The sequence below is a fragment of the Cibotium barometz genome, chromosome 13 (assembly GCF_041138505.1).
Source record: "Cibotium barometz isolate CiBa-2024 chromosome 13, ASM4113850v1, whole genome shotgun sequence".
NCBI lineage: Eukaryota > Viridiplantae > Streptophyta > Polypodiopsida > Cyatheales > Cibotiaceae > Cibotium > Cibotium barometz.
In genome coordinates, this window is record NC_141058.1 from 44882884 (window position 1) to 44901677 (window position 18794).

At 39.4% G+C, this 18794-nt stretch overlaps 1 protein-coding gene across 1 annotated transcript; it reads right to left on the reverse strand.

Annotated features, from left to right (window-relative positions):
- Positions 1–14987: 14987 nt before the first annotated feature.
- Positions 14988–18589, reverse strand: LOC147632727 (uncharacterized). The gene is made up of 5 exons (XM_086807564.1): positions 17856–18589; positions 17640–17757; positions 17048–17162; positions 15787–16809; positions 14988–15673 (listed from the first exon to the last, which is right to left on the reverse strand). Exons 1-5 carry the CDS (start codon positions 18049–18051, stop codon positions 15227–15229), a joined length of 1899 nt encoding a protein of 632 aa, XP_086663690.1. The 5' UTR covers positions 18052–18589; the 3' UTR covers positions 14988–15226.
- Positions 18590–18794: the final 205 nt, after the last annotated feature.

Here is an 18794-nt window from a genome sequence, read left to right on the forward strand (position 1 = left end):
TGAAACATCTCTTCAATTGAGAATCATTTAGTTTCTCCCGTGGCTCACATTGTGAGTCCAAAATTTTTACCCACCGAAGGATAAAATCTCTAATGGTTTCATTTTGTTTTCGCTCAATCGAATAGATTTCTCTTATTGCACTCCACTGATCACCTTGTCTTGAAAAGACGTGGATAAAGGTTGTTTTCAAGGTCCTGAAGTTGGTCTTAATCGTAGACATCAATGTGATGAACCATCAAAACTAGTCTTTCCCCTAATAAGCAAAGGTTCAACGCATGTACCTTGGTGGGGCAATTTGGATTTCCAAAGACTTCACATCTCTGTTCAAATATTTATATGAATTGAATAGGATCAATCGTTCCATCATACTTGCCCATGATTTTGGAAATTTGTATTGCCACATTCTTGGTGGATGAGTCACTAAGGCCATGTGTGGGTACTCACTAATGTGGTTAAGGCCTCATTTAGTTCTTGGGCAACCCCCCTTCCTAGATTAGTTGATATGTCCAAGGTTTAGGCATTGAGGAACTGCAAAGGATTGGTATCTAGCACTTCTAAAGGTTTAGGTCTAGGCAAGGGACCAAAGAGATATTTTTTTTAGTGAGCATTTTTGCTTTTTGAGAATCGAGCGAGCGGATTCCAAAAAGATTTCCCCCTCCACAAGATAGAGAGGGCCTACGAATGAGGTTATTGGTTCGAACTAAGAATAAAACCTAGTTTTTTAATATACATCTTCCAATTACTGAAATTTGACGAAGCAAGATAGAGAGAGAGAGAGAGAGAGAGAGAGAGAGAGAGAGAGAGAGAGAGAGAGAGAGAGAGAGAGAGGCGAAGCAAGTTAGAGAGAGCAACATGACATAATTAGTTCGGCGGGAGTGAACACATAAACACATGTCAACATCACATCCTCTACATTGGGGTTATTGGTTCAAACTGAAAATAAAACCAAGTTCATTCACAAACACCTTCCAAATACAGAAATGCAAAAACCATTATCGCATCCTCTACATCGGGGTTATTGGTTCAAACACCTTAAGGGCTATGAGCTCTGCTATCAAAAAGATCCCCACGACAGTTGTGGTTCACCAGGTAATATTCTTGTTGGATGTGTTCGAAAGGGGGTTTAGGTGAGCTATAACATTTTTGGCACCATTGCCAAGGAGCCATCCCTTGGCTTTTTCCATTGTTTGCTCTCTAATGGTGGAGGCATACCCATTGCCCATTGTCTTTATTAGTGGGTTCCCATGAAAAAGATGTGATTTTGATGGAGATTTGTGTGTGATTTGGTGAAGAATAGCTCTCTTTTTTGTTTTGTAAAGAATACTTTTTTGCTTAATTTTTAGCTTAAATTGTTGTTTTTATTATTGTTAATTTGGTTTTTAATGTTCCTAGGGCTTACAGATAGAGTGTATTATGCTTTGTTTGTTTCCATTGCATCAAAAAATGCAATAGAATGCAATTTTGTGATTTTCGGCTCTCTTTAGGGTTAAACATAAAGCTAGAATTAGTAATTTTTGCTTGATTTGTGTGTTTTGTGTTTGATTTGTATGCATTAGAGTGTTAGCAAGTATTAGGGATAGCTTAATCATTTAAAGAATTTCTCAAAAACATTAAAAATCTCATGAAATTGACTAATCTTTCTTAATTAACTAGTTTTTCTCATTAAGGGGTGATTAATCCAATTCAAGAGGCCAAAAAAAACTAGAAAATGTGTTTTTTGGGGTCAAAATTGATCATGTAAGAGGTAGAAATTAGTGTTTTTGAGTGTTTTGAGAGCATCTAGATGCATCAAAACACCCAATTACATCAATTGGAGGAATTTTGCTCTCTTTTGCTTAATTTTACATAAAGAGAAGAGACTAAATTTAAGAGTTTAATTAATCTCTAATTATGGACTAAACTTTACATTAGTTGATGTACATAGCTTAGCAATTTCATGCCCTATCCAATAATGTGTTCGATGGTGTGAATTAATTAGTGATTAGTGGTTAATTAGAGTCCTTAATTAGTCCAAAAGGGAGGAGAGAAAGATTAATTTTTGATTAATTCTTAAGCATCTTTTTCCATAACTCATTAAGGCTAATGAGCATTAAATGAAAAGATGCCAATGAGTTGTCAACTTGTCCATTTTGGGAGTCATTTATGAAGGGTGTAAGGGGTGTTATAAAAGTGTTGACTTTTTTTATTCCCACTTACTTTTTCAGAAAAATGCCATATCTCCCAATTTAAAATTCAAAAAAATATTCCTTCCACACAAGGAAACTCAAATTTCCCTGTAGCCTTCAAAAAAAACCATGAAACACCCATTTCATGTTTTTGTGAAACACTTGTTTCACGGCGTGAAACAAGCCCGCGTGAAAATTTTTTTTGTGAAACCCCTATTTCACGACATGAGACTCCTAACTTTCACGTCGTGAAAGTTCTCCACATGAAAAAAAAAACTGTGAAACCCTTGTTTCACGACGTGAGACTCTTGACTTTCACGTCGTGAAAGTTTCCCACGTGTAAAAATAATAATCAGTGAAACACCCATTTCATGTTTTCGTGAAACATCAGTTTCGCATCGTGAAATAGATTCGTGCAAAATAAATAAATAAATTTAATTAAGTCTGTCAGATGCGTTTCACAACGTGAAAGTTCTCTGCACTTTCACGTCCATGAAAAGGGTCTGTGGGTTTTTTTTTAAAAAAGAAGTCTGAAAAACAGCCTTGTTTTGAGGCTCATATCTCCTAAACCATGGATAAAGGTTGTTTTCAAGGTCCTAAAGTTGGTCTTGAATCGCAGGCATCAATGTGATGAACCATCGACTAGCCTTTCCCACTAAGCAAAGGTTCAACATATGTGCCTTGGTGGGGCCGTTTGGATTTCCAAAGGCTTCACATCTCTGTTCAAACATTTGCATGAATTAAATAGGATCACTCGTTCCACCATACTTGCCCATGATTTTGGAAATCTACATTGCCACATTCTTGGATGAGTCACTGAGGCCGTGTGTGGGTACTAATGTGGTTAGGACTTCATTTAGTCCTTGGGCACTCTTGGAAAAGCTGAGAGCCAAGAAGTGTCATCAAAGGAAGATTGAACAAACGATGCAAAAAAAAGCACGTGAGGAATTCGATGAATCCGTAATAAAATTAAAGCAATCTTTCAAATCCTCATTTGGAGAAGTGCTCTTCTCTCGTGTGGTGAGGCTAGCATAGCTTTAGCCCTTGCACCTTGCACCTTTAAAGGTTAAATATCAGTTATACCAAGATCTCCAGAGCTACATAAAATAGGACTGTAAGGATTCACAAGTTTCCAAACAAACCTCAATTAAAGTTATCAAAGGACCAAGTGTACCATTGTACACATTGGGCACTCTTCGAAAATCTGAGAGCCAAGAAAAGGATGAAAGTGAATGGGAAAATGAAACTCAAATGGAAATTGAAACTGAATCGGATACGGGAACATCAATTGTTCCACTTGAAGATTCTATCATGGTATGGTTAGATTTTCCTATGGACAATGATGTTAAGCGTAAGTGCGCATTGATATCTCCGGGGTCCCAAAGAAAAAGCACACTTATTAATTTAGTTCCATATACATTCAAAGACTTTCGTGCCGGTTCATTGGTGGCACTAATGGTCCTCTGTCTGGCTCTAACGAGGTCAGACCAATCACTCTCGGGGTCTAATCCAATATAGAATGTGTGAAGCCTGCTTTTTTCCCAGAGTTCCAGGTTGCTTTAGCTATGCTACTCAAATAATCGGTGGAAAGGTGAAATTTAGATTCCATGCTACCCCAGATCCCCTTGAGTGTGAAATGGACTTTCAACATATCTTACCTAGAATATCCCAAGAATTATGGTTAGATTGGAACTTTCCAATAAAATCACCACAATCCAAGCACAGCTTTATCCACAACAAGAGCACAATCTCATGACCCTCAAGTTATGGGATTTGTTAGGTCAACCAATACTCACGGCTCATCCTGAAACAATTCCATTCACACAAGACTTAAACTTGCCATGTTTGGAGTACTTTGAACAAACAATGTATATAGAATCTAACCCCCTTACATGTAAGTTTTTTGTGGTTATGTGTTGGAAGTAGATTTAATCTTGGGGCATCACTGTGCTTTGCTAGCAATAGGGTCATCATGATGGTCAACGACACAAAGTTGACAATACCATACTGCATGGAAGAGGATCCAACCCTAATGGATTTCTATGATGCTAAACGCAAAAAGCTACAAGCCTCTTCCTCGGAAGCCCCTCTACACAAAGACCTACCATTGGCGTCAATGGCCAACTCGGACAAAGCATCTTACCCTTCAACTCCATCCTCATCACCAACGAAGCTCAATGCTCATCGTAATCAACAGCTACTCCTAATGAAGTCCCCCAAGCGCAACCATCCATCTCTAAAAAGGAACTCAAGGGAAAAGCCCTGGAGCCAATGCATGTTCATCAACCAACCTTGCCAAAAGAGTGGGTTGCATGCTCAAAAGCCTCATTAAACAATCGGTGGAAAGCTGGAATTTAGATTCCATGTTACCCCAGATACCCTTGAGTATGATGTCATCCTAGGTGGAACTTGGGTACATGACTCATGGTATTCAATTGATAAATCCATGCAAATAGTCACCCTTGAACACTCCTAGAGGCATTGTGAAATGGACTTTCAACATATCTTACTTAGAATATTCCAAGAACTATGGTTGGATTGGAACTTTCCAATAAAATCACCATAATCCAAGCACAACTTTATCCGCAACGAGAGCACAATCTCATGACCCTTATGGGATTTGTTAGGTCAAACACTCATGACTCATCCTGAAACAATTCCATTCACACAAGACTTAAACATGTCATGTTTCGAGTACTTTGAACAAACAATGTATATAGAATCTAACCCCCTTACCTGTAAGTCTTTGTGGTTGAGTATGTGTTGGAAGTAGATTTGATCTTGGGGCATAAATGGACTATTGATGCACAAGCACCCCTGTGCTTTGCTAGCGATAGGGTCATCATGATGGTCAATGACACAAAGTTGGCATTACCATATTGCATGGAAGAGGATCCAACCCTAATGGATTTCTATGATGTTGAACGCAAAAAGTTACAAGCCCCTCCACACAAAGACCTACCATCTGCATCAATGGCCAACTCGGACAAGGCATCTTACCCTTCAACTCAGTCCTCACACCAACAAAGCTCAATGCCAAAACCTCGCAATCAACAGCTATTCCTGAAGAAGTCTCCCAAGAGCAACCATCTATCTCTAAAAAGGAACTCAAGGGAAAAGCCCCGGAGCCAATGCCTCTTCACATCAACCAGCCTTGCCAAAAGAGCGGGTTGCATACTCAAAAGCCTCATCAAACAATTGGTGGAAAGGTGGAATTTAGATTCCATGTTACCCCAGATCCCCTTGAATATGATGTCATCCTAGGTGGAACTTGGGTACGTGACTCATGGAATTCAATTGACAAATCCATGCAAACAGTCACCTTGAACACTCCTAGGGGCATTGTGAAATGGACTTTCAACATATCTTACTCAGAATATCCCAAGAATTATGGTTGGATTGAAACTTTCCAATAAAATCACCATAATCCAACCGTAGCTTCATCCACCAACAACGAGAGCACAATCGCATGACTCTCAAGTTATGGGATTTGTTAGATAACCAACACTCACGGCTCAATTCCATTCACACAAGACTTAAACATGCCATGTTTGGGGTACTTTGAACAAACAATGTATATAGAATCTAATCCCCTTACATGTAAGTTTTTTTGTGGTTGAGTATGTGTTGGAAGTAGATTTGATCTTAGGGCATAAATGGACTATTGCTGCACAAGCACCACTGTGCTTTGCCAGCAATAGGGTCATCATGATAGTCAACCGACACAAAGTTGACAATACCATATTGCACGGAAGAGGATCCACCAACCCTAATGGATTTCTATGATGCTGAATGCAAAAAAGCTATGATTTCTATGATGCTGAATGCAAAAAGCTACAAGCCTCTACTCGGAAGCCCCTCTACACAAAGACCTACATCTGCATCAATGGCCCACTCGGACAAAGCATCTTACCCTTCAACTTCATCCTCACCAACGAAGCTCAATGACAAAACCTCGCAACAATCAATAGCTATTCTTGAAGAAGTTCCCCAAGCGTAAGCAACTATCTCTAAAAAAGAAACTCAAGGGAAAAGCCCCGGAGCCAATGCATGTTCATCAACCAACGTCGCCAAAAGAGCAGGTTGCATGCTCAAAAGCCTCATCATCGAAAGTCACTCCCAAGAGACCCAAGCCTCATCGTCAACAACACCCATGAGTCTCAAACCCACAACCTTAGCGCCAACCGTGAAGGAGGGCCCCAAACCTTCCACTTCATACAGAAAGGAAACCCCACCACGACAGCCAAGATCAAGGTATCTTAATGGTATCAAAATGTGGGTAAAAAAGCAACTACTTATAGCTTAAGGCTACTACGAAGGTGCCAATCCAATTTGGGTGTGCCTCGACAGTCAAAGCCTCTTCCTCACAAAACTCAAAGGCCAAGAAAGAATAAAAGTATTCCATAACGTCGTCCACAAAAGCCTATGCGAGTCCCTCAAAGAACTCAAGCCACTCAACAAGTGTGGGTACCAAAAAGATTATTGCAAGCACAAGGGTACTACCAAGGTCCAACGCTTGGATTCCCAAGTGCATCAAGATGTGCCTCAAAGGCATCAACCATTAACTCCTAATGTTTATCAAAGATGGGTGCATGTGCACATGCTTCAAGAACAAGGATATTATGATGGAAATCCCATCATATGGTTGCTAAGATCGAACAAAGTGAAGAAATTCTCACCACCAGCTTCAATTCCAAGAACTTCACTAGGTCGACAAGAATGGAGACCCAAGCAACACCAAGCAAACCATAACCTCTCTCGTGCATACAACACATACACAAGAGCTTGCGTATTCCGTCAACACCAATGGCAGCCAACCAAAAGCTTTACGTACTGCCTTGACAACACTTGAGCCACAAATTCAAGAATCAATGCCCACGTTTACAACAGAGACTTATGAGTGCATCAACGACAAACTCACAATGATCTTTTCATCCCTCTAGATGAAAAGCACTGCAAAAGCTACGCGGCAGACATAAGAACCTATTCTCTCAAAAAAGAGAGTAGCCACAAGAACATGTTGCTCGCAAGGTGGTAGCCCAAAAAAAAAAAAAGAGAAAAAGAAAAAGAGACACAAACACAAAGGAGTCACAAAAATGGCCTACCTAAAAATGATTGAATATCACAAAGGAGTCACAAAAATGGCCTACCTAAAAATGATAGAATATCACAACAAGAAACTCCCAACAATCTTCAATCTCGCCAATAGATTTTTGTTAGGCTTATAGCTTACTATTCTTTTGGCTAAGTTAATGTAGCAGCTGCTCCATGAGTACATATCCATACTCATACATTGGAGGATAACCATGTGCTAGTGCTCATTGGCGGGAAGCCTACATCGAGCTCTTCGAAATTGGTCTTAAGCGTCCGAGAGTAAAATCCATCGTTTTGGCCTCCCCATTTAGGAGATATGAGTCTCCAAACAGGGATAATTTTTAGACTCTCTTTTTTTCGAACCCTTTCCACGGACGTGAAAGTACAGAGACCTTTCACGCCACGAAATGGATCTCTTGGACTTAATTAAATATAATTATTTTTTTGCACGAATCTGTTTCACGGACGTGAAATAGGTGTTTCACAAAAACATGAAATAGAAGGATTTTTTTTGGTTTTTACTTCTTTTTTTACGCGGGAGCTTGTTTCACGAATGTGAAATAGGTGTTTCACGAAAACATGTAATGGGTGCTTCACGGATTTGATTTTTTTTTTAAGTCTAGAGGGAAATTCAAGTTTCCTTGTGTGAAGGGAATATTTTTTGAATTTTAAATTGGGGAGATATGGACATTTTCCCAAAAAAGGTAAATGACTCCCAAAATGGACAAGTAGACAACTCATTGGCATCTTTTCATTCAATGCTCGTTAGCCTTAATGAGTTATGGAAAAAAGTGCTTAAGAATTAATCAAAGATTAATCCTTCCACTAATCTTTATTCCTTTCGGACAAATTAAGTGTTCTAATTAACCAAATTATCAATTAATTCACACCATTGAGCACATCATTTGATAGGGCATGAAATTGCTAAGCTATGTGCGTAAATTAGTTTATAATTAAAGATTAATTAAACTCTTAATTTTAGTCTCTTCTCTTTATGCAAAATTAAGCTTAAAAAAGAGTAAAAATCCTCTAATTGGTGAAGAAATTGATGCAATTAAATATTTAGATGCATCCAGATGCTCTCAAAACACTCAAGAACACTAATTTTGACCTCTTACATGATCAATTTTGACCCCAAAAAATGCATTTTCTAATTTTTTACCTCTTGAATTGGATTAATCACCCTTAATGATGAAAACCAATCAATTAAAGAAGATTAGTCAATTTCAAGAGTTTTTAATATTTTTGAGAAATTTTTTAAATCATTAAGCTACCCCTAATACTTGCTAACACTCCAATGCATACAAATCAAACAAAAAGCACACAAACACAAAAATTAAGAATTCTAGCTCTATGTTTAAGTCTAAATAGAGCTAAAATCACAAAATTGCATTCTATTACACTTTTTGATGCAATGGTATCAAGAAAATCATAATGCACTCTATGTACAAGCCCTAGGAACATTAAAAACCAAATTAACAACAACAAAAACAATGATTTAAGCTAAAAAAATTAAGCCAAAAAAAATATTGTTTATAAAATGGAAAAGAGAGCTATTCTTCACCAAATCACACACAAATCTCCATCAAAACTACATCTTTTTCATGGGAGCCCACTAATCAAGACAATGCGCAATGGGTATGCGTAGATTAGAGAGAAAATAGTGGAAAAAGCCAAGGAATGGCTCCTCGACGCGACGGCAGCGCCAAAAATGTTATAGCTTACCCAAACCCCCTTCAGAACACATCTAACAAGAAGATTACCACCACAACTGTCGTTGGGGGATCTTTTCGATAGCAGAGCTCGTAGCCCTTGAGGTCTCCAAGCTCCACAACTCCTTGAGAAGTAGTTCCACCGCGCCTCCCGCGAGTGTTATCACATTGCCACGTTACACTACGTGTACTCGTCCCTCCTCTCACCTCACTTCACTCACACATACTCACTTGTATGGATTAGAAAGATATTAGCAAGAGGATTAGCAAGAGCAAGACTCTATTGCACAATGGGAGAGTTCTCTATATTATGAGAGAGCTTCACTTATATACATGGCCATAAGTGTCACACTCACTTAAACTGTGGCCGACCGGTCACTTTAGGCTCATAAGAGGCCTAATGCTATTACAATGACTACTCTCAAATATATCCATGAAGTACATCACTTGGGACTTCATCCTAACTTGCTACTACATGCTCTTGAAGCGTAAATCGTCATAAGTATTCTATCGGACCATTACGAGCGCCCGTCCAAGTTATAGATTTGGACACCATTGCTTCATATCTTGAATGTATGACCTTTTAGTGTATCTACCTTGACTCCTTGATGTAAGTTGTTGAAATTACAACAATGTAATGAGCTATGGTGGATCAAATACTAGAATCAACATCATTAACAAGTGATTAGCAAATAATTAAGATGTGATTAGTGACTAATTAACAAATATCTTAATGTAGGCATGGATAATTAATAACCAACAAATTCTCATTAGGCCAATGCCTCAATTTATAGAGTTTACATCCAAGCATCTAATCCCACTGATTTCTCCTTGATTCACTCCACCTCTCCCAGAATATCTCCACCTCTTTTGCTTGATTCTCTCCACCTCTTCACTTTTCCCAGAATATCTCCACACTTCCTAAATCTTCTTATGCTACCCTTTATTCTCTCCCAGTAGATTCTTCTCACCTTTTTCACAGGTTCTCTCATATTTACACATTCTCTTTTACAGCCTCTAACCAAGGGCTTGTTCCCGCACACACCCTATTCACTTGTATATTTCAACATAAGTTAATGGTAATAGCTCTTGTCCACCTTTAGAATTGGGTGAACACATATTCTAATCTTTTGTTGCTAATTATTCTTTGTGAAGAAGAGAGTGTTGTTTGGTTCATGCATAAGTGGGTATAAGGGATCTTCTTTTTGTAATAACAGCTTTATTCTTGATGTGGATATGTGGATATGTTTATATTGAAACTCTTTGTTAGTGATTTGTTCTTTGATGGAGAATACATTTCACTTGGGTTTTAAAAGGTAGATCTTCATAGGGTTGTAGACCCTTACAGTCCAAATTGCATCATTGTGTCTTACTTAGACTATCGAGAGCCTAGCAACTGGCAAGGTCATAATGATGACTATATGTATAGCTTTTTGAGGCCTATCATCTTGGGATGAACCCAACAAGTTACTAGTTTCGCTACACTATAGTGAAGACGTTGCGTAAAAGCGATTATTGATGTCATGATACCCATCATTTATGTCCCAAAGTGTAAGCTTCGGTAGGACATTGGCATTGGATGGTAAGGTTGTTATGAGATTGATGAGAAGATGCTATGGAGATGCATAGCCCAATATGAAAAAGAGAAATATTCACATTCATGGAGGAGCTCTATTTGAGAATTTGAGTGAAATCGTGCCCAACCCCTACCCGTTGAAGATGGATGAGACTACTCGTTTACATGACGGTATGGACCTTCTCAATAAAGTGCCCATGTTAACCAAAGTTGTTATTATAATCCCTTGATGTTGTTCATGTCCTTCTAATTGGGTTTAAGATTTTGATAAAGAGAAGAGGTTGTTGCACTTATAGGTGCGGTAGCCTAAATGATTAAAAGAATTATATGTATATTTACATGTCTCTCTTGCATTTGCATGGAAATTACTTTTTGAAGAAGTGTAGGATCATGGTTGATTGTTAAACGAACTTTTTAGAATGAACCTGTAGCAGTTAATTTCAAGACATTATAAAATTGTAATAATTATAAGACGTTATAGAATTTTAAGCATGTTAATATTTCTTTGTAAAAAGGTAGCCTTGAGTGATATACAATATTTACTTAGAAATCTAACTTTAGAACATATTGCCTCAAAAACTCAGACTTCCATTTCTCTCTTTCCCTTGGTTTTTTTGCTTGTCTCTTCTCTCTCTCTCTCTCTCTCTCTCTCTCTCTCTCTCTCTCTCTCTCTCTCTAAAATTCTTTTTAAAACTTTATAGAGAAACTCTTCTCTTTTTCTTTAACAAATTATAAAACTTACAAGTTCAAACTTTTTAGGACTTTGGAGGTCTAAGAGATACCATAGGTTGTTAACAATAATCTTGTAATTAGCCATAACAATGACTTCATCCGAAGAAATCACTCAAAGTTTATTTGCAAAATTTTAAGATCCAAGAAAGTAATAAAGTCAAAAGACTATGAAATTAGTTGTCTACACGTTGTAAGAGTTGATAAAATGAATCATGTACATGGTAAAGTTGTGTTTTTCAAATATACTAATAAAAGTGTGACGTTATAGTGTAGATTTTGAGAAGTGTGAAAAAAAATTATGTTCTCAATTGATCTACACAGTACATACCTTTTATTTTGGCAAGAGAGAGTACTTAGTTATAAATGCCACTATGGTAGCTTCATACCCAATACCTCTTGTTAGATAGGCATAGATGCTACAGTTTGGCTAGTAAAGGTGCATATCAATTATTTATATACATTTAGAATATTATATTTGTGGTGGTTAAATTTTCTTTAATGTGTTTTCAAAGCCAAATTATTAAAAAAAAACCTAATGAGTATGGGAAGGTATACATTTTATGCTTTTTTGGTACTTGATATTTTTTGAAGTACTATCTTGTGTTGAAACCTTATAGCTAAAGAGAGATTTTATACAAAAGAGTTTAAGAGTGTGAAAATGGATTCTTTAAAGATATATATATATATATATATATATATATATATATATAATTATATATACATATAAATAGTGTATCACATAAATATATGTTGAAAAGGGCTATAGGACAATGGTAGGGCACCTGCCTCTCAAAAGATGGTACTAAGTGCATCTAAATTATGTAATATATATATGTATGTATATATGTACACACACGTGTATGTGTAGGTAATTATGTATGTATGTATATGTGTAAATATACACGTATGTGTATATATGTGTATATATATATATGTGTGTGTGTGTGTGTGTATATATATATATATATATATATATATATATATATATATATATATATATATATATAATGTGTGTAGGTATATATGTATGTATGAATGTGTAAATATACACACACGTGTGTGTGTATATATACACACATATAGAAAACATATACATATGTGTATATATATACATATGCATGTAGATATGTATACATATATGTGTACATCTATATATATATATATAGAGAGAGAGAGAGAGAGGGCGTATAATATATATATATATATATATTGTGTGTGTACGAGAATGATTGTTTCTAGGGCCTTTTGAAATTTGAATCGATTTGTTGACACTAAAGTAAACGAGGCAGAGGCCAGATTCCCGGGCTTTTTATGCACTAGTGGGGGTTCATTAATGCCCCACCCAGTAAACAGGGGTCCCGCTCCATGTGTTTGAATTTGATGGGGACTCACGAACCTTTGCTGCCCCGCATGGCGGTCATTTATCTCACCTCCACTCCCTAGGGCTAAGGGCCTCCGCCGCAGGCGCCTAGCTGGCTTTTCACAATAATACTTTTTTTTTAAAAGCACTTCTTACTTTTTATTAAATAGCTCTGTATTATTCATTAAAAAAAACTTTCCAACCTTTATTCTATTACACACAGGTTCCTGCCACGTATCAGTCTCTCTAGCATCTCCTCTCCTCCTCCTCTCTAGCCACGTGGCAGGCCTCCCCTGCCACGTGGCAGGGGTGCACAAAAACGCAGACCGTGCACGGGTGGGTGCAGAATTAATTGGCTCGATACCACTGTTACTTTCAACTATGTTGCGTGAGGGAGATCGATATATATATTCAAACACACACACATACCCACTTCGCGTAGCCCTGATGGCATTGAACCCGGGTCCTATCGCTAAAACCCAACCATTCTACCAACTCAACTACGCGCCCGTGGGCTAATTTCAACTATGTTGCGCCAGTGGCATCCATTAACCACCCATTCAAGATAAGTAGTCATTTCAAATCTAGAAAATGGAAAGCCCACTATATCGTGACATGACATTGGCATTATGTAACCATCCATGCCATGTAAGTAATTCTCTCACATCCAGTACTAAGGGTCCTTTCCCACAGCCCAATTAACTACGGCATGTCATTTCACAATACAGTTGCCATCACATGTATGTTGCTGGCCAAGTCTGTGAGGAGGAGAATTGCATTTATGCTGATTTTTGCACACTCAGGTGTCCTTTTTTCTTGTTAAACTAGGGCATGGAAACGCCATGTAAGGGGCCCCGTTTACGCATAGGGTGCCGTAATTTTCACAGCTGTCAGCAAAGTTTCAAGGTGGGCGGGGGTAAAGACGAGAGAGGCTCTCTCCCACAGGCATGGGCAGGGGAGATCTCAATAAAATTTGGGAACTCACAACTTTTACAATGGGTTTTTAGGGGTTTTGCAAGATGTGTAAAAGCCTAAGTAAATGCAAGCCTATTATACTTGGTAGCATGATGCTAGCATCCATTAGCCATCAAGGCAAAGCCTCGAGCCTAAGATTTGAAGACTATCATAGGGGGTTTACCCTTTAGAAGAAGGGAAAACAAATTACAGAAGGCAGGATTATGGGAAAAATAGCAGTTTGCCCTTCCAATCCCTTAACTTAGAACTGCAAGCTTAGCATGAGAACTTCCAATGAAACTTTGGGTCACCCTTCGAATTCAGGGGCTGCGCATCCTTTTATTCCATAACACTAGCATCAGCTATCAAGGCATTGGCAATGTGGCAATCATTTAATCAACAATGCAATGCAAATCACCAATGGGTATTTTTTACTTTTTGCTCAAATGACGTATCACTTTAGTGAAACTTTGGTCTTCAAAACAAGGCAAGTAGTAATTCTCAACCCTAATGAATGCAGCTTTTTATGCCATGATACATGTACCATGCATGTTTGTACCCTGCTACTACCACAAAGCAACCACAAGCTTCTCTCCCTTGTACGTCGTGCCTCCCCGACTTCTCTGTAAGATGGTGGTAAGATGGTGGTCCTAGCTGTAATGCTTGTGGTATGAATCTGCTAGTAGATAAGCACCTGATTTCCTAGGGTTAATAATTCATTTCACCTCGGACTGGAGCATTATCAGCACCTTGCTTTCTCTACCTAATGCCACTCTGCCTTGCCTGTGCACCACTAGAGGCATGAGACCATAAATTTACACTATCCAAAATGGGCTCTGCAATATCCTACTCACAATTTCATGCAGAATCCAATGGTCCACAACAAGTCTCTTGTCTTCAATAGAATCATTATTCAATCTCAATATCCAGAATTAGCTCAAGATTTTTTACTGTATACCATTATCGATTTCTAGGAGCATAAAGGCCCTTCCATTCATAGGATGCTTCATGCACTGCTAATCTACATGTGAATAATGATAAGAGTCAATGCACCAAAGCCTGTAGAGTTCACACAGTCTATCATGGGCACATGATTGAAGACTTATCAACAAATGTAAGTGGAAGGGATGGATGGGTATCTCCTAAAAGGTTTCGTGATCTTTACAGAATTCACGATTTATGATCAACCTTAACCTAGAAACTACCTTGTGGCATGCTTGGGGTCAGGCCTCAGAGTTCATGTTCTGAACTGTTGTTTTGTCACACCACCCCTGAAAGCTGGTAAAAATGACCCCCCAAACAAGACGGCAAACCACAATTGATTTAAAAAAAGATTGATCACTTGCACGTAAGAAAAGCTGACTAGTTGAAACAATCTAATGCTCACCCTCCCATCACAAATGCAGACTGTTTTCAACATTCACTGGTTTATCATACATAAAGCAAGAACATCAACAATGATGGCAAAGAGAGGTGTATACCTTGAAAATTGGATCTTAAATGTGGTTTCACCTGCACTAGAGAATCGCTTTCAAAGTAGTCTTACAATGGTTTATAATGTAGGGTTTATGAAGGTCCTCGATAACCATAAACTAGCAGAGATTGAAGGGCTCTGAACTAAACTCTACCACAACTATATCGGATCTAAACAGAAATGATCACACTCAATTGTTCCATCAAGCTCACTGACAAGAGGAGACTCTGGACCAGATAAACTCTCCAAGCCTTCTTGTTGAAAAATCTGCATGATGTCAACATCATCATCCCTGTAATCAGGATTATCAAGCCAGCTACTGATACTCCTTTCCTTTGATGCAGAGAACAGGTCATGCTCACTAGAAGGGGATGATCTGCTGCCCCTCTCACTGACAGATTCATCACCGAGATCACTGCCTTCAGGATCGATGACAATGCTCATGCTGTGCTCTGAGCTTGTATTGCTGCTTGTAGCCATGGGAGAATCAGTCACAGAACTGGTCAGAAGAGTTCCATTATTGCTAGATCTGATTCTGTGGAGAGTTGAAACAGAGACATTGGACACGAAAGAGCGAAACCCACATGCAGAACTCTTGTGAATGTCCTGGACACAACATACCAGCATTCATGAGGGCAACATGGCAAAAGCATTTAATCCAAGAAAGTGTGATTAATCATCAAACATCTGTGCATTGAAGAATACATGAGAGAGCATACCATGTGTCTCAATGCCATGTCCAAAGATTTCTTGGACAAATTTCTACCAAGACCAGATGACTCACGCACAGATGTGATGGTTGATTTGACATCTCGCAGTGGAGTGGACTTAATGGGCCTCTTTACATGAGAGTTGACCACAGAACCTTGCTCTTCTTGAGAAGATGATATAAGCTTTCTCATCCGCATTGTTTTCTCCCTTGTCTTGCTGTTGATACCAGGAGCTGGCATCCCAGCTAGACAATTATCGACTTTTCCATTCCTATGAACGGCTTTGTCCCCATTCTGCAAATCAGAGGAGGTTCGGCCTCTTGCTATGACAGGTGAACTCGATTGCCGCTTACTCTGGGTGCCTGCATCAGCTGGACCAGCCTGGGGGGCTGTTCTGGTTGAGGTGCCTCTCGAGTTAGACAATGACCTCTCTGGCATGGATGTTCGAAGGTTGGGTGGCGGCTCCTGCGAGAAACTATGCATAGCTTCAGGAAGCCAACCCTTGCTAGTAGGCGAGCTTGCACGAGACAATATTGCACTTTTGGATGACATGGAGCTGGCTTTATTCACAGAGGAACATCTAATTAAGGTAGCCGGGAGGTTACTGATATGATTGGGGCTGGGTGACCTTTTGACAGGGGTTGATGGTCTGGAAGAGCTTGCTGACCGGCTAAACGGGATTGATGCACGCCCAGAGGATGTTGATGGTGGACGAACACTTGCACTTGACATGGCAAGTCGAGGAGCTCCAGCACTTACATTTGAGGCAGAAGGTCTGGCTAGAGGGTTAGCTCCAGGCGGTGAGAGCCGTGACACATAAGAGGAGCCTGGTGTAGATGGCCGCACAGCAGAATTCCAGCCTGGGGTAGAGGAATGGGACAAGCTTGAAGAAAAGGACCTTCTTGAAGCCATTGTGGATGCAGTAGAAAAACCAGAACTGGCATTCACAGGCTGCTGTAAACCCAAATTTCCACGTACAATTCTTGATGAAGGTTCTGCTCTAGAAGGAGGCTCTGACTTTGAGATTCCAATCTGCATACACATGTGGTAAGGTCCACTAATTCAAAGCATGTGTTCGTATCCAAGCCCAAGAATAATAATCGAGATATGTTACTGCATCTAGATTATGAGATGACAGGCAAGAGGATATGCATACAGTAATAGTAATCTTTATCTTGTACAATTAAGCAAGGTTTCTTTCCAAAGCTCAAGATTAAGAGCAGAAAAAAGCTTAAATCTAATGTGATGACAGGAGAAAAAAAGCACTTACCTTGGATGCCTTGAGAACAGATCTGACAGTAGATGAGCTGTTTAAAGAGAAACCGTTGCTCAGGGGATCATGGTCTACAGTTGAAAGAAGAGGTGTACCTGGAGGAGTCATCAGCCTGCAAACAAGTACAGAAGATATAATGAGGTATAATGAGGACACAGTAATAAGCCATATACATTAGACAATTTTAGAATAATACATTACCGAAACCATGGCAGATTAGGGCTTAAGCATTGAATTGAGCAAAACTGCTGCAGTTTTCTTCAAAATAATCTATGACAGTTGAGATTAAGCACTAAGCAATCTCTTAAAACCCACCCCAAGAAAGTTGAGCTAAGCAAATGGCTTCTGCTCTGCCACTTAATCAAGCCCAATTAAGGCAAAATAGTATGTGAAGCATAGGGAGATTAAGGAGGGAAACCTCAGTAATCAAAGCAAAGAATGTTGGATCAAGGACTACAGAATCTCTTAAAACCCAGCACAAATACGTTTAAGCTAACGAGATGGCTTCTTCTTATCGGATTACTGACCAGACCCTACTCATGACAAGGCATCATGAACGGCACAGAGGGATTAAGAGGGGAAACCATACCAATCATAATCATTTTTGTCCCAATCTGAGGAGAAGATATCATCAGCACCTTTGCTTTTGATGGGCGAGGTGGAGGAGGGCAGTCTGTTCAGAGATTGACCCAGAGTCTTGTGGGTTGCTGTAGGTGGGGCAAGAATGCATATTGAGTTAGGAAAACATTTCGAGAAAAGCAGAAAAGAAGAAAACAGAAGTTTAGGGCAGTAAAGGGATACATACATCTGGGGGTCTGCATTTCGCCCTCTTCAGGAATCGAACCCCTGCGCTCTCGCTCTCTCTTCTGCATTTCTTGGAAGAGGGTGAGGTCCTCATCTCTCTCACTGGCTAGGGCGCTGCTTAAGCTCCGGCCTCTTCTGTGCTGCTGTTGCTGTTGCTGCTGCTGCTGCTGCATAGCAAAAAGGGCCTCGGAATGCATATTTATTCTGATTTCGCCTGCAGCCCAGTATATCTTCAGAGTTCAGCTTGGCAGAAGAAAACTCTGCTTTCCCGCCCTTTGCCAAGCTCTGTAGTGGGATATGGAAATCGCCCACTGTGTCCCAGAAAGGCCTATTTTCCTTGCTTTAAAGTCGGTTACGAAATCGCCCACTTGAGTAAAAGGCTTCTGCAGCCCTTGCTTGGAGATGGGTTGTGCCCACTTTGACAAAAGAATCCAATGCTTTGATGTTGCTTCAAGAGAGAACTTCTTCGGCCTAGCCTTGCGGCTCAAAAGAGTGCTGGCAAACGGCCTCCTCTTTGTATCTTCTGATTTACTTCACTAAAACGGCACTCTACTGTTGCTTAAAACAAGCAGATCTATGAAGAAGAAAAGCATCGACAGATCAAAAGCAAGACTGAAATGTGGCTTGTAGAAAGCTTTAGGATAGCAGAAGGATTTGGAGAGGGTGGTGCTTGCATGTAGTGAAAGCCCAAAGAGATACAGAGGAGAAATAATTTCTAAATTATATAAGTACCTCATATTAATAATACTATTATTGTTATTTGTAGAATTTATCTGATTTTGACCAAACCACATACAGTCAAGTGGCCAGTCCTACCCTTAATAGCCTTGCCAAAGTTAGTAGACCCCCACATTAGTAACGGCCATTGGGTTCACACACATTTCCAAATTCCCCCACCGTGCATACATATCGGCTCACAACAGAGTACCCTGTCAATGGA

Coding starts and splice junctions, on each gene's coding strand:
- LOC147632727 (XM_086807564.1), bottom strand. CDS start 18,051: ATGCATTCCGAGGCCCTTTTTGCTATGCAGCAGCAGCAGCAGCAACAG. Junction 17,758..17,855: donor CGAAATGCAGACCCCCAGAT/GTATGTATCCCT, acceptor CCCCACCTACAG/CAACCCACAAGACTCTGGGT. Junction 15,674..15,786: donor ACATGGCATTGAGACACATG/GTATGCTCTCTC, acceptor TGTTGTGTCCAG/GACATTCACAAGAGTTCTGC.